At 40.0% G+C, this 23,181-nt stretch overlaps 1 protein-coding gene across 2 annotated transcripts in view; it reads right to left on the reverse strand.

The window, feature by feature from the left end:
- The window catches only part of Cph (BCL11 transcription factor chronophage), a 36,739-nt gene that overhangs the window by 1,486 nt on the left and 12,072 nt on the right, over positions 1–23,181 (reverse strand). The window contains exons 2-4 of one of the 2 annotated variants that reach the window (XM_089076054.1): positions 18,288–18,395; positions 14,212–14,661; positions 1–4,518 (exon numbers count right to left, since the gene is read on the reverse strand). The exon at positions 1–4,518 is cut by the window's left edge and continues 1,486 nt beyond it. In XM_089076054.1, coding sequence (XP_088932180.1) covers positions 2,321–4,518; positions 14,212–14,661; positions 18,288–18,303 — 2,664 coding nt within the window. In that variant the 5' untranslated portion in view covers positions 18,304–18,395 and the 3' untranslated portion in view covers positions 1–2,320. The remainder of the gene's footprint in view (positions 4,519–14,211; positions 14,662–18,287; positions 18,396–23,181) is intronic. The other variant, XM_011644008.3, reaches the window with a different exon arrangement.

Below are 23,181 nucleotides of genomic sequence, written 5' to 3' on the forward strand. Positions count from 1 at the left end.
TTTTATGCTTTCGCGTTCTCACCATCGAACTCATGCACACGCGCACATTCATCCCCTGAACGAGAAGGCTAACACTCACAATGAAATCACATAAAGACACGCAATTGAGACACTCGCACTCCTTCGTCTCTCACGCATCGCGAAGTTATTTTCGTTTTTATCTTATTGCCTATAATATATATATCTCTTTAGGAACAGTTCTCTTCGAAAACGTTTACGTCGACGAGGCGTCGTTGAAAGAAAAAAAAAACAAAAAGAGGAAGATAGAAAGAAAAATTATTTCGTTAACTTAAAATGAAATGGAAAAACTCGAAGAACAATCGTCGCGTCGCCCGAAAGCCTCAGTCTTGGACGAGGACGAGAGAAAAACGGAAAAAATTCAATTCTGATTACGCCTCGGTTTGGCCACACGATTTTCGCAGGATCAATGTTCAGTATCAATTCTACGAAAGCCGATTTGCGGTTCTACACTGTGACGGCAATAAATATAATCAACGAACAAAGCGCGCTGATGATATTCTTGACGCGGCTACGAAGTGGCCGTCGAAGGAGGAATTTTTTCCGATTAGAATATGTTTTTCAGGATTGTCTATTTCAGGATTAACTTATTAGTTTAGATTCTGATCACGATGATCTTCAATGAAAAATGTTATTGTAATTCTTTTTTTAAATTAAATAATTCCTCCGTCTCAACGGACACGTCGAGCGATGTAAAATCAGCGGCTATAAACCTAAACAACTTTGGCATTTTCTTAACCTTTAAAAACATCTGCGATAATAATTTAATATCGGAATAAAATAATGTATAAGCGGCGCTTAAACTCACTGCAACCGTAATGATAATAGTGACAAACGTAATAATAATAATAATAATAATAATAATAATAATAATAATAATAATAATAATAATAATAATAATAGAATGGTAATATAATAATATTAGCAATAATAGTAATAATGACAATAATAATAATAATGTTACAAAACAATAATAATATTAATAATAATAAAGACAATATAATAAGTGCAATAATATTAATAAAGGTAATAAAGTCGCCGATAATAGATATAATACATTGTACATAGGATCGAGCTAGAGTTTATAGGTACTAGCTTCTTCATTATATTACTTAACTAAATATTCTCAAGTAGTCTTAGATATTGATATATAACAGTGTTTCGAATATCAATATTTTTAAATATGTACATACAGGATCATCGAAGTTGCCAGTTCTCCTTACGTACCAAGAAAATCGATGCATTTTAAAAAGAAGACGCGTCGGTCCCACTGACGCGTTCTTACGAAGCGACGTCGTGTAATGTACAAAAAGACTCCTTCCTAATTTGTCCCTAATAATATATAGTTACATACACGGCGAGTTGCAGATTTTCATAATATTTATATATATATATATATATTATGTTATACAATATGTATATATATCTATTATTAAATAAATAATCTTCAAATGCGATAATAAAGTCACGAACTAGCGTTCGTTATCTTATTTATAATATTTATATTCTTTGTATTTGCATTTCTTTTTATATTTATATATATATATATATTTATATATTTATATTTATATATTCTTTATCTGTATGTATATGTATATGTATATATATGTATATATATATATATATATATATATATATATATATATATGCAGCTTTATATTTATATGTGTGTCTTTTTTTTCTCGTTATTTATAAACTATATTTATAGAGATACATGTAATTTAAATAGCTGTGTGTGTACTGAGACTCGCAGACTGGTAACCATTCGTTCATTTTTTTATAGAGTTAAACGCGGAGTAGGATTTCTCGTTGAATATCTTCTTTCTTTATACTATATACGTTTGTTATACTCGTTTGTTGTTCTCGCGTCATCTGGACGTCGCTTTCTCGTTGCGTCCAATCCTCACAATTATGTGTCCCCTCTTCCTCGAACTAGTCGAAATTCCAGCTTCGCCAGATTTATCATCTTCGCTAGATTTCTCGATGTTTTTTTCTTTTTTACACAATTCGACTAGACCTTTTCCAGGCCGTTTGGAAGTTCTCGACATCACGCATCGACCTACCACCTCTCCTAATCCCGAGAGGTGACCTCGGACATTTTCGTGTCGAGAGATCCTTCTGAGTTGCACCGTTGTGATCTCGACGTGAGATCAACTCGGCCTTTGCGCAATTCAGGAATATTCGTAATGTCTCTCCTTATCTCGAGGTCCCTGAAGGGGAAGATCCCTCATCTTCAGTATACCGGATAAGGCGGCCTATGCGGCCACAGCGGCGGGATCGGCGGTAGGCTTCCGTTCCAAGATCAAGTATCCTTACTGCTAAGTGAAGAATCCTCATCCTTGATCACTGGATATGGTATTTCCAGCTTGGGACCCTGCTGCACTACCACTACGCACTTCCTCATGTGCTTCTCCAACGTGCTCGGTACTGAGAACGGCATCTCGCAAAAGCGGCATTTGTACGTATCCTTGCCGTGTCGGCCGTGAGTCTTCATGTGCCTGGTCAGCTTCGAGCTCTGGGCGCATGCGTACGAGCAGAGCTCGCATTTGTACGGCTTCTCGCCGGTGTGCGACCGCCTGTGCACCGTTAGATTCGAGCAGTTTTTGAAAACCTTACCGCAATACTCGCAAGTGTCATTTCGGCCGCTCCGCTCCTTCTTCAGCAACGGGCTCGGCAAACCCTGAAGCGCCAAAGTGGACGTCGTGGCCTTGGACGCTTTACGAAATTCGTTGTTCTCCAAGTAGTGCGGATTAGGTAACCAAAGGCCCCCGAAATCGGGCCCCGAGGATCTAGGAAATCCCTGGCCGGAGAATATATTCGGCGTTGTCGAGGAGTTAAAATTTGTGGGCGAGAGAGCGCTCTCCTTCTCCTTGTTATTATTGAGCGAGTTAGCGAGGTTGCACGGTGACTCGGTTTTGAGAAAACTACTGCGATGATTCTCTTGCAAAGCTTGCCGGTAAGCTTCCGAGTATTGGGCAATATTGCTCAGACCGAACTTCTCCATGAGATCGCCCACCAAACTGGCCGGTTTCTCCACCCGGCCGCTGCTCTCCTCGCCGCTCTGCCCTTGAGTGGTGCTCAGATCTTCCGGTGTATTTTCTTCCACATCCTCCCGCTCGGCCTTCTGCTCGTTCTCCTCCATCTCATCCAGATCCATGTTCTCATCGCAGCTAGACCCGTCATCCGGCACCGTTTCGACGCTGCCCTGAGGACTGGCGGCCGAGTTTAAGTGCTCCTGATGCTCCTTTCTCATGTGCTTCCTCAACTCGGTAAAGTTCGCCACCTCAATCTCGCATACTTCGCATCTCGTTGGCGTACTTTGGCCATCCTGCGTGCTTTCTTGTTGCTGATATTGTCTCTCCTTATCCCGATGACTACGACGATGGACAATCAAGTTTGATTGGAAACGAAACTTCTTGTCGCAGACCTCGCATGTGTATACCGTCTCTGACGAAGAATCGGTAATGATCGGCGTTGAAGCTACCGGTGGGCTCGTTTTCTCACTGTCGGTCGAATTATTGTTGTTGTGATGGCCCACTGGGCTCTGACTATAACAGGGCGGCGAATTCTCTTTTTGATGACCGTGAGTTAAATTTGCGGGATTTATCGATGCCGGACTAGGTGGTTCCACGGACTGCGAATGAGACTGCGACTGTGGTTGCTGCGACTGTTGCTGCTGCTGCTGCTGTTGTTGTTGTTGTTGTTGTTGTTGTTGTTGCTGCTGAACTCCACTGGCGACGGGGACTGGCGGTACCGATGGTACCGGTGGAGGAGGAGGGTTTGTCGTGGGATTACCGCTAGGTGTTGGTGGAGCCGCGCCTAAGGACGGATTAGCGAGGCTCCTTAGGCGCGCTGAGTAAAAATCCAGGTTCGCTTCAAGTGGTGGTGGATGTGCTTGGCCCGCGAGGCCGCGACCGTGTGACAATTCGGCTAAATTTGCTAGGTTCCGGGCGTTGTTTAGAGAATCCAATGAGCTGCGCACAAGTGGATCCCCCAGATTCAAACCGTCCATACCGCGAAGCGGGTCGCCCAAATTCTGTAGATTCCGCGTGGCCGTCTGCAGCTCCTGCAGACCTCTGTATCCCGCCAGAGGGTTCAAGGTAAGAAAGTCAGGCCTAAACATAGGTGGAAAGCTTCGCTCCAAGTGTTGGGGTAGCCTCAAAAAGCTGTGGAGAGGATCGCCCACCAGAGACGAGGTCTGGAGCTGCTGTCGACTACCGCTACTGCCGCTCGTATTCGTCCCGCCGGAAGAATTCGCCGCCGAGGAACTTCCAGTGGACTTGCCGCTTAGATTTAGATGATTTGGCGGACTGAGATGATGCGCGTGCGTCGGCGTAGGCGTTGGTGGACTAGGCGCCGGAGTGTTCGACGACGAGTTCGTCGACGAGGAGGAGGAGGAGCAGTAAAGGCGGGCGCCGTGCATGCTCTGTACATGCTGAAGAAGCTCCCACGCTGAGCACAGTCGCCGGGAACACTGCGAGCACTGAAGCCACCTTGGTTCTGAAACAAATGCATCACGACATCACGCTAGTTAAGAGTCATAGTTTATCGCCTTTGCAAAGAAAAATTTCGCATTTGATTTAGCATTTGAGAAAATTTAAATGTAGCAAATTCTATTAAACTTAATCGTAAATTTAACTCTTTTATATCTTCTTTGCAATATAATTAATGCAAATATTCTTTGCATTAACATTTAATAATACAATATATATATATATATATACAACCCTTTTAAATATTTCTAAAATTATTTTCATAAAAAACGGTCGATGTTATTGAGATGAAACATCGGAGTTCTTTTGATTTAAATGTTCCGCACACGTAATGTATAACTATTTTGAAAATTGAAGTTTAAAAATGTTTGTCAAAAAGAATCGGACAGGATTATATTGACGAGGTTAATGTAACCTGATAGATTATAGTCACGAATAAGATGATTACAAAGCCCTAGATATATCGTAATAATCTGCCGGCAGGATTTGAAGCTTCGCGGTAATTTCGCGGGCACATGACGGCAACTCGTAAAACACGCACATACACACAACATGTGCGCGTACATGCCCCGAAGCCACGCTATCAATTTTCGAACCACCCTTAATTTCGCGGAATCGGGACAGAGATCGGACCCGGCCGATTGAATTCGGAATTCAAACGGCGCGTCTGTGTCAAATTGCGGTTCGGGCTGGCGAGTTGCGGGGGTTTAAAAATAATATCCTCGTCGAACGGCGATCGTCGGGGAGCGCGGGAGGGGATCGTGCTGGGCCGACGGGGGTTGGTTACTACGGCATGCCGCTGAAACTGACCCTTAACGACTTCTCGACCCTCCTTCCCCATGGCGCGCGCGAAAGCTTATGATGCGAGAGGGACGGGTTTTGAATTTCAATGTTTTTAATCCGGAATATCAGATTTTCGGCCATTTTTCACGCTCCGTGTAGCACAGTAGACGCCCATCGCGCGAGTCTGCGGGATTTTATTAATTCGACGTCGCCTCAGTGGCGAGAAGTGAGAGGACTGTTGAAAAAGGGGAAAGATGGGCCAAAGATGGGCACGCACCATGTGCTTAAGGGCGACCCTTACTTTGCGAGTAAAAGCATCGCGAAACATTACCCGAGCGGCATATTTTCTTGGACCGTTAATACCGGATGTTAGGGACCGAGGAGAAGATTTAAATTTATTCCTTGAGAAATACTAGGAAAGCGCTTAAGATTCAATTAATCATTTTTAAGCGAAGCGAATTCTCCTATGTGTGTTACTTCTTAATTCAATTATCTCATTCTTTTCAAAATTTTTAGATAAAATTTTTCTAACATCATGAAATAGAAAACAATCTTTTAACTCGGGAGCGCATCCTTTACCAGAAACATATAATTTTTAAACCGTTTTAATATTGAAAAAAGAAACATTTCGAATACATTTCGAAAACTCCTTCCTTCAAATACTACGACGTTGTTTCTCTTTTTTAATTCGGTAAAATCAGATTTGTCGAAATTTAAGAAATGCGAGTATCCCGCACAGACGAATAAATACGCACGCACTATTATTCAAGAAGAAACTTCTTAGACGAGATAAATACGAGTGCGTTGTAGCGGGCAGGGGTACACTTCTTCTTGTAAGAGATTAAAAAGTTCAGGACTCGCCTTCTCCTCCCCATTGTACCTCTCTGTCCCGTGATACTTGGAACGGGAAGGAAAGTCAGCTGGAGACAAAAGGCTGCAGCAAAATAAAGTGGTCCTAATTAAATGGCCGTTCGGGATAAGGAAGGATCTTTGTTAAGAATAAAGCTTCAGGATCGTCTTAAAGCCGAACAGTTGCCAGATTGAGGCGTAATATTTTTAAGGCGTAATACACTTGGAGACTTCTTGATCTACATTAAACAAAACAAAAAAATTATTTTTATTTAGTATAGATAATAATATTCATTAACGTAGTCTAAATGTCTAGCTTACTCATTTTTAATGATGCTACATATATAAAAATATGCGGCAGCTTTCTGAATTTTCTTCCCTCGCTTTTTCGTATACGATTATAATAATTTTACATTGACGTGAAATTACTCAGAGCAATTCGTAGAAACGCGTGGCTTTGGGAGATCGGATCTAACGATGAGCAGGATGTGAAGACAATGAAATCTTAAATAAAATTAGGAACAACTCGACGCCGTCAACGGATAAGTGATAATTTACCTCGCGACAATACACAATAGAACACATTTCGTTGTATGTAACAAGGTGCTAAGTAGAATAACGAGCCCGACAGTGGGCGAAGGACTTTCTTTCTTCGCCGCTGACCTTTCACCAGGATTACGCTTGCAGCGTTTACGCGTCGCAGCAAGCGTGGAATGAGAGACGTTCGTCGCAATCTCATCTCATTGACGCGCACGATTTTTCGATTGACAGAAAGAAGAAGAGGAGAAAGTTGCAGAGGAACGTGGAAGACACACGGAGGAAAGCACAGCGAAGAAATAGGCAAGACATTCTCGGGGATTTCATGACTTGTGCTAAAAGTTTGCTCGATGAGAAAAGTGTATATAAAAAAGCATAAAATAATTTTAATTATAAAATTGTACTTCTAACAATTTCACTCTAACTTTGTTCTCCAAGAATTATTCAATTAAACTATACTTTTATAAAAGTTTCGTAACGTCTCTGTAATAATAATTGAGATTTCAAGTTGTCTCAATTTAATTTTTCTTAAAACATTTATTATACTTACATTTGATATCGTCTATTTATATATTTCTTTTAAATAAATAATATTTATAGTTTTCGTAAATATTTTAATAAAAATTTAATAAAAAATGATATCTTAACGAAATTAAACTTGTATGTTAAATAAAATTGTATTGAACTATAGAATTTAAACTGTTTTGCTCTTTCCTAAAATTAATTTAGTTTATTCGTGTAATTGTATAATTGTATAATCTTCTGAATCAGATTGAAACCTAAAAGAACAACGGAATTTCCGTAGTAAGTATCAAGGAAAAGACCAGCGGTTCAGATTGAACAAAAACTTTTCAGACTTCAAAATTTTCCCAAGTCGTCTCCAGTCTGGTCTTTCGACCAGACGAACATAGAGTACAAATTGGCTCGAGGTTTCGGCTCTAGACAGAAATTAAAGCTCGTATAAGGAAGAGGAAAGAATATCACGAAAGATAGCAAGAATAAGACAGTCAAGTCATCCCTGAAACAGACAAGTGATGAGGAGCGAAAATTCGATGTACTGTTTCATACTTCAAGCGCTCACCAACCACGTTTTCCTCACCCTCGTGAGCAGCCAACCAGCTCCTTTTTTTCCCCGGAAGTCAAAAATATTGCCGACTTCCCCAGGGAGAGAAAATGCCGGCGGGAAAGCGCGAGAGATAAGCAAGTGCTCGAGCATAATAAAGGTGTATCGATTCACGGCTCGTCGCTTTTCATATGCAAACCTCGCGGGTGGCCATCCGTTAGGATTATTTCTTTAGATTTTCCTGGCCGTGTCTATGCGAAATGGCTGGCTAGCTAACTGCAATTCGAAAAATGCGGACACGCATTGTTGCTTCATTGATTATTATTACTTCGAAGAATACGGTATATGTTGTATAACAAATGTGTCAGCATGATATCAGTACAGTTTTATATCTAATCTCTTTTGAAAGAAAGTAGTTTAATTTATATGAAAAGAATAGAAGAGAATAGATATAGTTGAAATGAAAGTTAAGGTAAGTTACCTCTACACAATTCTAATATTTTTTTAAAACAAACAACAATATTAATAAACGAGTTTAGTGATCGAAAAAGAACTTGAAACTCAAAAGGGGCAGTAGAATCAAATGAACAATATGTCTGTACACATGAGATTTGGCCCTCTGGCGATAGTGACCGACCGATTTTCTCCAGAAATTGCCCGGCAAATTGGCCTATGCGACGTTTACGGGCAAATCGTTTGGAACGCTATTGTTTAACAACGATTTGAGTCCCGGTCATCCTGCGAATTCTTCCTTTCAACCCTTTTACGGGAGACTTAACACAAAGCCATCTCCCTCCCACCAATACTTCTTCCAAAATACATTTCTGTAAACTTTCTAAATTTACTTTCGTAATATTAAAATACAAATGCGAACAATTATTTTTTTGTAAAATTTGCAAATAAAAGACAAAACGAATAATTTTCATGCGGTAACTAATTATGATCAAATAAACTGATGATTGCGTTAAAAGAGATAATCTAGAGGTATATTTCAATTTTAATTTAATAAAGATCGCTTAAATTATAATTAAATGATTATTATACATTTTAAATTACCCCGCAATAACGGGATTAAAATTTTCTTTGTAATGTTAATGCCCGAAAAATTTGTTCACAGGCTTAAAAGGAAAGCTTAAAATTATTTGCGATCACACATATAATATTGTAAGTGTTATGCTTGATTTTGCGCATACGAGCGAATTTTAATCGTGTAAGGGACATTGCGTCGCGCTCTCGGAAATCTTTTTGGACGGGACACATCTGCCGTTCAATGACGTCATGATACATACACGTACATGCGCATACAACAAATACACATAAAGGCCTTTAATCCGGAATGGCGTGTGACAATATTAAAATATCGATTAGCTAACGTATGCGATGTATGCACTTTGTTGTCGATACAAGGGCTGCACTTAAAAGGGACAACGCACAGCGGATCATGTCCACGTGGATAGTTTGCGGGTGATTTTAATCATTTTACTGGACCCATTAATTAAATAACCAGTTGGGATAAATATTACACGCTAACGAGAAATGTATCAACATGTATCAAAAAGAATTAATAGTAAATGTATGTGTGTGTGTGTGTGTGTGTGTGTGTGTGTGTGTGTGTGTGTGTGTGTGTGTGTGTGTGTGTGTGTGTGTGTACGACGAAATTAAATATAATGAGATGTGTAATGATTTTCAAATAAAATGTAATTCAAGAAAACTAATCAGATAAATTATTTTAGAAGTAAATTAAAATTATCAAACTTTTCTGTTTGTATTAATTATTATTTAAACATAGTACGTGTATTTAAATATAGTAGTGTAATAAAACAATTGTGTATAAAACAATTTACATAAAAATTAATTAAATATCAATCACGTATGTTATACCGTTAAAACACAAACAAAGAAATTGCACGATTACTATTACCATCCGCTCAATATCGCGTAACCGTAACGTGCAGACTTTTTTCATGTAAATTTTTATTTACGACCTGTTCAAGCCACCGCAGAGTGTTGTGCGACAAAGAGTCAAAGCCATTAAAATCGCAAATATCGCGACCAGTACGATTCCTCTCTAAACGAATATTCGAACGGTCGCGTAACATACTCCTTGTGGTCACTATAATTTCGCGAAAGGATTGGTCAGACGACTTCACGAGCCTTTATGTCCTCCGTTACTCGGTTTGTCCGTTCAAACCGCAAACCTCGCGGAATGGACCGCTGCTGGCTATTAACCCTTCGAGTGAGGGCCGAGTCTCAAATTTATTAAAAGAGTTTATTACCCGAGTTTTTCACGACTTGACAAGAAGAACGTATATTTCTTAAAGAGGAAAAATGGAGTGTCTGTAACATTGAATTTTCATATAACGTAAATAAAATTAAGCACACAATTTCGGTCACACGTGATGTGAAATAATTGACAAAAGCAAAAATGACAAAAGCAAAGCATGAAAACTCTTGTTACGAGAAAATTGAAAAACCTAGTATTGTCTATCTTGCATTGTAAAAGATCTGCCTTTGCAATTACTTCGATTTTCTTGTAGTGCAATACACCATTGAGAGAGAAAGAGAAAAACGCGGATGACGGATTCGTTTTTACGACAAGGACGTAAGAAAAAAAATTAATCAAAAAGCCACTCGACCTGGTAATTTAAACGCGTCGCAGCGCGCTGAAGTCGTGTATATTGAACTTCTGTGCTTTGTAAGCTTTGATGACGTGCTCCTTCTTTCTTTCTCACTCTGACGAGCTTCCTTTTACACGAGGCATACGAGGTGCGACGGAAAGGAAACGGAGAATGCAACCACCTTGTCATTGTCAAGGAAAAAAGAAGATAAAATATGAACTGGGACAATCGAAGCAGAAAGAAACTTTTTCGTCATACTGACAATTTTTACATTGATTTTTATACGTGTGTCACGTATTGTTTTCATAATTTGTTCCAAACAATAAGATAATATTCATAAAAGACGACTACAATTTAAGTTTTTATGTTAAATATTGAAATAATTAGCAAAAAAAAAAAAAAACAAAAAATATCGATAAAAAATGAAATAAAATATAAGCAGGCTGGTTCCGGCGATATGCATGATATATAGCCGAAAAAGCCGTTTCTGACGTCGGTTTTTAGGCGTATCGCTCGCACGCCATTCTTGTCGACTTCCTTCCGCGAGAACGGAGAAAACGGAAGGATGAAGGACGAGAAGGTTGCAGGATCCCCAAAACCCCGAGCGACAGCCAATTCGCAAGCAATTCTCCGCTCACCTCGGGCGGTCCGGGGAATCGTCGACTTTGCGAGGAAGGAAAGAACGGCGAGAGAAACGCGGGAAGGTCGGGAAGGAGCCATAAAGCTGCCAAGGAAAAACCTCACCCACGGACGAGAATTAATATTCCCAGACAAACGTGACAGATAGATCAAATCTGCATCTCACCGGGAGCGCTGGTTGGTGTCAATTTCGACGGATTATCGCTCCTTTTTCGTCACCCTCCTCTGCTCTCCTTTTCTACTCCTTAGCCTTCCTCGGGACGTATATCTCGTCTCTCTCACGGTTCTCCAACGTCATACTTTTACGACGCGCGCTCTCCGCTTGTTCTCTATTTTCACGCTTAACCGAGTTTTCCTCTGTTCACGAAATCACGAATTTTTTTCCGAATTGGAGTTTTTTTCTAGTTAAACTCAGTTAAATAAAAAAAAAAATAAAAAAAGATACATTTCCAGCGTTTCTACTAATTAAAAAAAAAAAAAAAAAAAAAAAAAAAAAAAAAAAAAAAAAAAAAAAAAAAAAAAAACAAAAAGTATTAAATTCATATTATTACCGTGTATATCTTGTAGTAAAAAAAAAAAAAAAAAAAAAAAAAGGAAAAAATATCAGAATCACTAGAAGGGATTTACAATTTTGCTCCGAGTCTCCATCGAGGGTCTCTCGGCACATCCTGCCAATGCCACTCCACATGCGCGTCTCCGATACGCGTTGCTTTACCTGTTCGCACACGTAATGCTCCAGACTCGATCGTATTGCATACACTAGCGTGGCGCACGTCCGCCCATATGGGCACACTCTCTCGTGTGGACGGCTCGTGCGGACCACGTGGCCGAACAATAGGACGATTCTAATTGGGCTTTCCGACGTGGTTGTCCGGTAGCAAAAAATCCGACAAAAAAAGGCGACAAAAGGGGCTTAACCGGGGATATCCCCGACTAGCGGACGAAGCGGCGGGATGAGCACGAGCGAAGAGATATTCTTATAGTCGTGAACCAGTTCGGAAAGGGTTAACTCTCTATCTCGCTGCTGGAACGTGTAGCTAGCAAAAGGGGGGGGGGGGAGGGGGCTTGGACCGTGAGTGCCACGGAGCGTGATGAAACTTTAAAGAGACATCGGTGTGCGAGCGACCACCGACGTGCTGTTCCTCGGGAGACACAATTATGTTCGTCCTCGTGATGGCCGCCCTCGTTTCTCGAGGAGATACAAATTTAATTTTACATTTTTCCGTTCTTCGATTTAGATTTTCTTTCAGCGGATTCGAATTCTGCAAATTGTACAGGTTTAATCGATGATGATTTAAATAATACTCGTGAGGTCAACTTTCGTTTGTAAAAATTCGTATAAAAGTCGGGGGCTTTGCGTGCACACACATATATAACAATTAATGATAAATTATTTAATTAAATTAAAAATTATAGTTCTACAACTAGAAATTAAGATAGAAATTTTCCTATTTAAAAAATGAAGACTTAATCAATATTTTCTAATTATTTAAATTTTTGTATTATTAGTTTCAACAAAAATTTATTTTCACATATATAAAAATAATTTAATTGCAAAGGAAAATAAGAAAAAGCTAGTACTGCTATTGTCAGAGAACAAGCACCAATTCTGTTTAATATTACAAAACACTGCATTAATTTGCACAATTAAGCAATGTATGACAATTTCAAAGGAGTACTCGATTTATAGAAAAAAAATCGTAGGCGTAAATTTGAGGCCACGCTAAACTCTTTAGAGATGTAATATGTTAATGTAATAAAATGAATAAAGTTCAATTTCAAAATCGTTTTTGTGACAAAAATAAAATTATTTTTAATTACTCATGACAATATATAATTTGTATTTTGTATTTTATATATAATTTGTATTTTTAACATAACAAATAATTATTGTAATAAAACCTAAATAGATAATTTATTATTATTGCAAAATTGATTAATTGATCGATAATATCTTATTTTCTTGAAATAATAATATTTATATCTGTTATTTATAAAATAAAGAAAAAATTACAATAAAATATATTTCTTCATTTATTTCAAATAAATACTCCGTTTTTTCTTTTTCTATAGCAATGTAACTCGCGCAAACATATATAATTCCAATTTACAAATAGCGAGCAAAAAAAAAAAGTAGAACAAAAACGATCCACACAATTATTTAGCTTTGGTTCAATATTAAAGAAATGCCAAGAAGATAACGTAGCACTTTCATATCTAGAGTGTCGCATCGCCGAATGAGAATTCTCGCGTGTTAAACCTTTCGACGTATAACAATGTAGTTCCCGACAAAAGGGGGTCAGAAGAACGGCGAGAGGAGAGGCATGAGGGGCAGGTTCACCCCAATCCCCGAGCGGGCGGTTTAAATTCAAAAATCGAATCCACTGATCCATTGTTCGTGTTCGCTCGACCAGGTTCGACATCACATGGCAGCCCCCCTATAACTGTACTTTAAAATACCCTCTTCCACCCCTTTTCAGCAAACCGACAATTCGCCAAACCAGAAAGATTTCGAAATGGTATTATCAGCTTCCTCGATTGTACACCTACTATTTTGAGAAACCCGTATATATTTTCTAGTCGCTTCGATCATTGCCAAATTTGGAATCTATGATACAAAAGCCGAATGCAAAATTGAAAAACTTGAAACTTTAAGTTATTTCGCGCTTACATTGTGGCTGGGTCGCATTGCGTGTGTCATTTCTCATCATTCCGAATTAATCAATTGCTCTTATCATTTGTCTAATAAAATGCTCCATTATTTAATCACGACTTCAATAATGAAAAATATAATAATCGAAGAAAATTGGAAAATTGATAGCTTTATTAATGTTATTACATATCGAATACATGAAATTATCAAATATTCTTTCCTTTCCTTAAAACATCTTTTTGAAATATTGTGCTTAGTGCTTAGTAAATCCATTTTTTTCATACGTATATCGAAAGATAAAAATTTGTTAATAATTTTAATTCCTTTAACACAAAGAATTTTAATTTTTAATTTATTCGTGAGGCTCATAAAAAAATATTCATTTTTACATATTTTGATATATTATGCATATTTCATACGCTTTTATGCATATGAATATATTTCATTCATATTATTATCAAAGAACAAGAGCAATGCGACATTTAAATTATATAATACCCATGACTATGATATTCCCAATGATAAGAAAGCGAGACGAGAAAAACGCGAGAAATTTACCGGAATTGATTGTGTTCGTGTCGGCGTCCACAAACTCGGTCTTTTGCTTCTTCGGAAGATCCTCTTTATCCTCGTCCGGTGCTTCCGTCCGTCTTTTTGGCGTTGAGCTGGCGCTTGCCTTAAGGTCAATCGGACTTCCGGTATCCGGTCCCGGGCCCTGAGGAGTCGGCGGACTCTCCAGTCGGCCGCTCCTCTTGTTGATGGGCGCGGAGATGCTGGGCACCGAGTTCAGTTTCGAGTCGGAATCAGCGGTCTTCAGGGTGAGAGCGTCCTCAGGATCGGAATCCTCTGGCGCAGCTGTAGCCGGTGGACTGTGGCAACCCTGGAGGGTGCTCCGACAGTGGTTGACCTTGTGCTCGATGAACCGGACGATTTCTCCGAGGGGGTAGGACGCCCTGCAGCCCCCGCATTGGACGGTGTCTGGGGACGTGGTACTTTGCGAGGTTTCCGCTGTAACAGAGAGACGTACGTCTCGCTTAGATTTATCGAAATTTCGATTAAGCCGACGGCAAATTAATTTTACTTTAAGACATATAACGTAGTCGTAGATTTGCCACACTTTCCCTTATTTCATTCTGATCAATTTATAATTTATTATAATTTGTTATAATGATGTCAACGCGTCAACCGTGCGATATTAAAGAACATTAATATTGTTAAGCGATAATTAAATAATCGAAATTTATTGATGTATTAATCCTTGAAGATAGAACTTTCAATATTCATTTTCCTAACTGTAAAAAAATATGTTATATTTCTATTATTTTTTTAGTGTGTTGAAAAATAATTTTCTTCGGTCGATAATTATAAAGTTGTTTTAACGATGCAAAATCTAGTATACAGTATTACGACAGTATTACGTTAGCGCAAAGAAAGCTTTCGATTATTGTTTCTCGAGTAGGTCTGGCGAAAGCGATATCAGTATCGGCTTATTACTATCGATATGTACATGTTTCAGATACCATTATATAACCAAGTGTAGACATACGGTATCGCGCATTATTCACAGCGCGGCATTAATCACTACGATTTACGATACCTATTAACTGACTACAGCCATAATCTCGTGATGAGATATCAAAACGAACGATTCTATATAAGCCTTTCGTTTGGCCAGTAGCCATAAAGTCTGTGCGCGTATGTAACAGCAATTAATTAAATTAAGATAATCAAAATTATTATTATCTACATTTTTGCGAGAAAAAAAGAGGAACGAAGAAAAAGCTTGAAAATGTTTTTCATGACATTTTTATCATTATTTTTTACTAAGTAGTAAAAAATTAATATTTCTCTCTCTCTCTCTCTCTCTCTCTCTCTCTCTCTCTCTCTCTCTCATGCATATATATGTACGAAAAAAGAAATTCTTTTCTTTTAATTTTAAATTAAAGCAGCAGCTTTTCCTTTTTATTTTATTTTAATCTTCGCCATTTCCTTTTGACGATAAATAGCAGCGATATTCGTCTAATTCCGGTGAACGAACTTTCCTCGTAACAAACAGAACTAATTTCCTCTTACGCAACCGTTATAATTCACCGTCGTCCGAGGGCCCGACGAAGGTCAGCCGCAGACGTAACAATTCACTTTTGAGTGTCCTTCTGGAGAAAGTACACCAGAACTCCTCGCGACATCTTATGTTCCTTTCTCTCTCGTACATTTCGCTCATTCTCATTAACATAGAGATTGACACAAGTTTCATATACATCGATCTTTCCCTCGTTGAGTTGAGTTGAGTATCCATATCTATATCCGAATAGGGATGCCAGACTCGCGACGAAACAAGAAAAACCCTCCATCGTCTTGGCAGTCGTTTTCTGCCCCCTTCTTCTCCCTTCCTTCCCGTCTCCTTCCCTTTGAGTTTTCTCGCTTTGTCTCCGTTCTCGTCTCGTATCTTTGTCTCGCTTTCGTCACGGCGGGCGCTTCTCGAGGGATCTCTACTCTTCTCTTTCGTTCACTTCTTCTTTTTGTAGCCTTTACACCAACCCCTGTTTGTTTACCTCTGGCTACCATTTCTATCTCCTTCCTTCGTTCGTGTCTCGCGCTTTCGGTGCGCCGACGGCGTTCGATTCTTTCTGGGCGGAGCTCGCTTGACCATTGGCCAGGGCGCAAACTCGAGCACGTTTCAACCCTTTACTTAATGCGAGTTACACCCCGATCGAACTGAAATTGTAGTTGGCTTATTCTCAGCTAATTACGTACTTTATACACTTTTAATTATTCTATATCTATTTTATAGTTAACAATTTTTTGTATATGAAATACTTTGGTATAATTAATTATTTTGCAACCACAAATCTTGTTAATTAAAAGATATTTTAATTCTAACCGATAATGTGGATGTAAATTTTTAAAAAAAGATTTTTAATCATTACGTCGGATTTTGCATGCAATGTATATATGAAAATTTACCGAATACAAAGGTATCCTCTGATTTATCGCATGTAAATTCTCTAAGCACTCTCAAAAGGATAACTTTGTAATGGCGTTGTAAAATCATTATAGCTCAAATGGCGAACATAACTCGGCAATATTCCATAACAATTCGCCGATATCGGGTTTCGATGTACCTCCTCGACGACAAGCCAAGAACCATGAAAATATTTTCGTGGGTCTGAGCACATCGAAGAGATCCCGATAAGAATCTATTTTTTGGTCCTTTACCATTCAGAATCGTCGTCCCGTCGAGATGTGCTTTTTTCACGGCTCTTATCTGCAGCTTCTCGTTTTTCACCGGAAGAATGACAGTAGGCAGGAAGCAAGATAAGTTCGCAAAGTCTCGGTGTCGAGTCGTGTTCGGACAAGACAATTGTGTCCACACTCTTCGTAGGAACGCGAGATATCAATCGTGTTTGTCCAAGCTCGTCGCTGACAATCGAACGGGAAAGAAAGAGGAGAATGAAATAACGATGGTGAAAATCCGATAAAATTCTCGATAAAAAAAAAAAAAAAAACCCAGTAGTAAGACGAGGCGAGGCGACATGTCGGGTCATGTCTGATTTGCGGTTCTATTGCTAAAACGAAAAAACGAAAATCGGCCGAGCTGGATATGGCGGTCGAAGAGGTTAAGCGAGAGCGAAAGGAAAGAACGGAGAATTTCGCCTGAATGGACGGGCTCGCTCTCTCTCTCTCTCGGATCCGTTATTCGCCTACGATTCAAAAGCGCTCGGTTAGAAACAAGAGACGCGCGACCGGTCGTTAGCGACAATGGGCTTTTGTTTTTTCGGGGGCAGATGTTGGACCAAAACTGTCGGGGCAGCGACCAGAACCCTCGGCAACCCCTGCGCGAGGACTCGTCGGGGCTCGACGGCTTCGCGAGCTTGAGGTGAGCGAAGGAGGAAGGATGACGCACGTGTCTCTTCGTCACTTCATAAATCATCCCGCCTATTTATCCGCGTGCGTTTTTTGGCCTCATTTAATGTCGCTTTTTACGCGATATGGCTCTCAATACAGTTGATTATGGCATTTCTATCAAAAACTGTAAGCTGATTTTTTTTCTCTTTCTTTTTTTTTTTTTTCTTTAAAAATTATTCTAGTGAGACATATCAATATATTATTTAAAATCGCGATAAATATAAAGATATATTAAAAATACAAATAGAATTTATGAAAATTTATGTGGAAAGTTAATAAAAAATTATGATTTCTTTGTATCAAAATTTTTTTAGATAAACAACACAGGAGTGATAATTTAATATAAAATATTTTAAGAATTTTAATAACTTGTAGTGCATGAATTTAAAAATATTCAACAAGTATCTAAATACTTTTAATATTCTGTCATGATGCAACAAATATTTATTAATATGATAAAATGTTTTATGTTAAAAATAAGAAATAAATTCCATTGTCAGTTATCATTATCAGTATGCGGAAATATTAGATTACGTACATTTATGACGCGAACTATATTTCCGATTTTGATGACGACAATTACTTGCCGTATAAAAATGAACGCGGCGGCTGCATCCGAACGAATCACGTATACAAGTCAGGGGAGGAAAGGGAGAATGTGAATTGCCGGGAAGGAAGATAACGTAAAAATATAATATTGCCCGGCGAATCTAAGTTGGATTGCTTACAAATTGGCCTATACATCCGTAATGTTGCGATCACCAAGCCTGGTGGCCCCTATTGCGGGCGTCCTTGTAATTTCCATCTACGAGTGGGAAGGCCGCGTACCGGAATCTCTGCGGGAAATATTTCGAGGTTATTAGTTTTCCACATTAATTTTCCTTCTTATGTCCTTAGCAAGATATACCAGACCGACCGACGGAGAATCGATTATCAGCGACAGTCCGCGAACGATACTCGATCAATCGTTTCCTTTTAACAACCAGCATAGAAACAGATCTGTTTCTTCGGTCAAAAATCAATCTAATTTAAATTTTACGATTTTCGATGCGCATTATTGACGATGTAATCTTTCCAAGATAGATTTAATTTGTAAGCTTATAAATTTTAGAACTATACCAAGCATCATAATATACTTTGTGAAAATACAGTCACAAAGGAAAAAAATACTTTATTTCTCGATTTAGAATCGAAAGTTGTATTTAAATTTGTTCCTAAAGATAAAAATTTCTTATTATAATTGTGCATCCAGCGTAGTCAATTTAACATAATTTCCTAACAAGTAATTGCCTCTAGTTTCGCGTTAGATAAGGCGTCAACGTTAATTTTCTTTTTTTTTTTTTCTTCTTTTTTTTTGTATTATATTTAAACACCGGCAGACTGTATCGCTGTTTCCTACATCTCAGCGTTTTTCCGCATTTTTGTTAGATTTAGCGCGAGTGCACATCGCCCGCACACAGGAGAGACGGGCGAGGATATCCCGGGGCGGTATCCTTGTTAGGACGTCCGTCCTGTCAAAACGTCCAGAGGACACATCGGAGCAATTGAATTACGATCATCCCCAGGGCGAGTTCCGACCGTAACCAATAATTCCATTATCCATTAGTATTGGGTCGCGGCAATTTCCTTCGCCGACCGAGGAGAAGGCATCGGACGCCACCGCCGTCGCCGCCGACGCCGACGTACGTGGCGGCCGATCTCCCGGCGAAAAATACAGAAGAAACCGATCGGGAAACGGATAGATTCCCGGCGCACGTACGTATCGACGCGGGCGCGAGATGGACAGATCCGTGACGCGATCGCAAATACCGTCTTATCCATAATAGAACTTCGCCGCCATTTATTCGTCGTCATTTATCCGCGCTTCGTAGTTGCGGCGCGTTACTACTTTCTGGTGATATCTATCTAAAAATATCTCTTATCGTAATTCGCTATAATTACGCTTTTTTCATTCGTGCTTGATGATCGTAAAAATCCTTCGTATCGATTCTTCTGACGTAAAGTAGAATATGTAAATATGCGTATGATGATGATGCGACAAATCAAAGATCTACAAAAAAGACGTCCAAATCCAAAGGAGAGGATTGAAATTGTAAACAACTCTTCGTCGATATGAGTTGCGATAACGTTTTGCGTAAACAGCAATATTGTCCAAAATACCGTTCCAAATTATGTACCTGCGGTACCTCGGTAGCAAAATCATTTATTCGCGTAACTTCTTGACGACTTTTCTTCGCGAGTTATCTGGTTATCGTCGTTGTATATTTACGTCTTGCGTAAATCGCGCCTGATAAGAGATAACGCCGCTTGCTTAGAAATTGCCGACTTGGCTCATATCGTGCCTTAATTACCTTTGTGCGCCATTGCGTCGTCCTGCGTCAGTTATTACGTTATATCCGAATATATTCTCTCGTCAGAGGGCCAAATTCACTGTCGGAATCAATCAAGGAGGATCGATCGCGGAATCTGAATTAAACGCGACGCGAAATCGCCATCATCGGCGGGGCCCTTCGTCCTCGCGAGCGACGCTTTCGTTTGATCTTCGGAGGACGCGAATCGATTCTCATTGCCGTGCACGAGATCTCATTTCGCCCGGATGCTCGGATGCTGACTGGAGCATCGGGACGCGTATAGGGCCGGCCAAGGGCCCCGACAGGATATCAAAAGAATAGAAAGGACCCACCGGCATGCGCACTCCTGGAGGGGGCAATTTTTATACGAACCCCCACTTTATATTCTGTCGTCCTCTCTTTCGCGTTTTCTTTCTCTCTTCCTATCTCCTCTCTGGCTTCTCTCTCTCTCTCTCTCTCTCTCTCTCTCTCTCTCTCTCTCTCTCTCTCTCTTTCTCTTTCTCCGAGAGCACATACCCTTCGTCGTTGGGTTTTTCTCGCGAGGTCCATAAGTTTTTCGAGTTAACCCCGACCGTATTCCACCACCGTGTGCTTCGTTCTGCTTCCGTACAAAAGATCCAAAATGGCGCTTAGTGCGTAGATGGTTTTTTCTTTCCTACAGGACCTTTCCACCCTGTCGCATCTCGCATGTATGCGCACGTCGTGAAAAAAAACAAGACCAACTAGAAAAACGAATCCGTTTGTGAGCGAACTAGAGACAGACCAGTGGTAAAATCTAAAGGTACATCGACCTCGCTCGCACAATTGGATCGATTTTTTTTTTCATCGTAGGTTTCCTCGAATTTCTTTGGCCACCTTTTTGGAACTAAAGGCCTCCCCCTGTATCTTCGATATCACGAACGGTACTTCTAACGGGTTTTCTCTTTTCAAGCGAAATAGAGGTTGAATATTTTTTTAAGCCGTGACCTCGCTTTAAAGAATGAGGGTGTATTAAACTGGATAACAACAGGTAATTTCCCGAGATTCCGAATCACATCTCACAAATTTTTTGTAGGATGTTGAATTCATTTTATATTTACTATATTTGTGATTTTAAGAATAGTAATATTGAAATGGAGCAAACAAAAGTAGTTTTTCTTTTAATCTAAAATAATATTCGAATAAAGTCCATAATTATAAATATTGAGATATATATAATTAAAAACACAACTAAATATATGTGCTATTTTGTCTTTGCTTAAATCCCAGTCTTGAAAAATGACGATATTAATTGCAAACTGCCTTCAATTTTCTTGGATTCAGAAATAACTACCGCAATTACATGATGTGAATATTGCAGAATAGACTAATTTAGAATATATAATACATATCCTTCAATCCATTCATATATAATACATATTCATCAATCTTATTCTTATAAAAAGCGACAGAGTATAAACCTATTCTTATAATCTAACCTGCGTCATTGTTAAATACTTTATATTGAAACTAATTTACTTTTACATCAGATGTCGCAAAATAAAAATTATATAGAGAAATTAAATGATACATATTTGACAATTAATAAGCAAAAGAGAGATTATAAACGAGATTTGTTAATAATATCACTACTATATTAGGATTCGCAATTCTCTCTAACTATGATTCATCCCCTCGGGAGGCCGCTTTTATGTTCAATAAATCGCACGAACTCCTTCAAGAACAGTGCCCTCCTCGGAAAGTGGAGCACATCGTCGAGTCGTACCAAAATATCAGCTTGATCTCAAGCCGGCTACGAGAATGTGTCCCGAACAAACGGGTGAAATCAGTGACCACATTGGGTATCAGAAAGGCCTCGGGGAGATCGGAGCCGCTAGAAAACTGCGTTCCACTGTTCCGCGCTCGGCGGCCAGACGGTTATGAGAAATATGAAATCTGGTTCTCACGGATTCTGAATGGGGTACAGGTCGTCTCTCTTTCTCTCTCTCGCACGTACGCCCTCGTCCATCTCGCTCGCTCTCGCGGATCCATCGTTCCACATGCGTATCGTGGGAGGATCTCTAGACCCGCGGATCGTCCTTTGTGAGCCCGCCAGCAGGACATTGTCCATTGAGAGAACGGGCAAACAGGTCCTCCAGAGAGAGAGAGTTGACCTGTCCCTCCTGTCCCTTTCATTCGCGTTCCTTTCAAGAAAAACCCCTTTCCCCGATTTTTCGATCAAAATAAATCATGTAGGCGTACAGTTATGCATTCGCGAACATACAGCTGGCGTCGCTTCTTGACATGCGGCAGATCGGACGTCGCGGATTTCGCATTCGCGTCCGCAGCACCTTGTCCCATGGTGTCGTGCCCCATGGTGTTTTTTGAGAAAATTTCTCAGGCGTGTATAGCCATGCGTGGCCTTTAGGCATCGCAGCGCGCGATGCGTTTCACCTTTCGTGAGACTCGGCTTCGACGTTTCTCGCATCCTCTTGGACTCCTGGGAACGTCGTCGCCGTCGCGTCTCCAATCGCCGCTGCAATCGTTTTCACAACCGCGCCGTGGCGTTATGGCAGACGTGGGAAGGCGACCGTCGGCATGAAACAAAAAATTCTACACGATTTCGATTTTAAATTTGTGCAGAATTGAATCGTTAAATCATTGAATTGACTAAAAAAGAATCATCAAAGGCATTACGCGATATCCGTTTATCATGGATCATCCGTACGATCGAGATCCAGAATAAATTTGGAATTAATTCAATTATTAATAAAGCAATATTAGATAGAATTTACAACAATGGGAATGTATCGTTAAAATCCTGATGGGCCAGCGCCGGCGTGACATCCCATTCAGCTAGGACCGCGGACATGTTTTTCGTCCAATGATGATGAAATCACGCGTCAGCGGCTCGCTTCCATGTTAGCCCACCGTGCTCGACAATGACGGAAAAACAAACGGCGAGCAACGAAAGCGGCAACGAGAGCGGCAACGAGGATCGCCAAATGGGAAACGCGACGAAACGCAAAGCGCAAAGCCGCGCCGTGGCTTTGTATTGTCCGGCACCGCGGTTTCTCCCTTTTCCTCCCACATCCTCCCTCTCTCTCCCACCTCCTTTCTCTCTCTCTCTCTCTCTCTCTCTCTCTCTCTCTCTCTCTCTCTCGCCGGTTAATTAGAAAGTTCCGCGGTAAAGAGAGGAAAGAGGGACGAGGAGGATAGGGAACGGCGGAGGCTGGGGTTTCGTTGTTACATTATTCAAAACGTTCCCCGCCCCCCCCCCCCGCCCCCGCCTCGCGACGAAACTCCGCGCTAC

The sequence above is a fragment of the Pogonomyrmex barbatus genome, unplaced genomic scaffold (genome assembly GCF_055798465.1).
Source record: "Pogonomyrmex barbatus isolate J1 unplaced genomic scaffold, ASM5579846v1 scaffold2, whole genome shotgun sequence".
Classification (NCBI taxonomy): Eukaryota; Metazoa; Arthropoda; class Insecta; order Hymenoptera; family Formicidae; genus Pogonomyrmex; species Pogonomyrmex barbatus.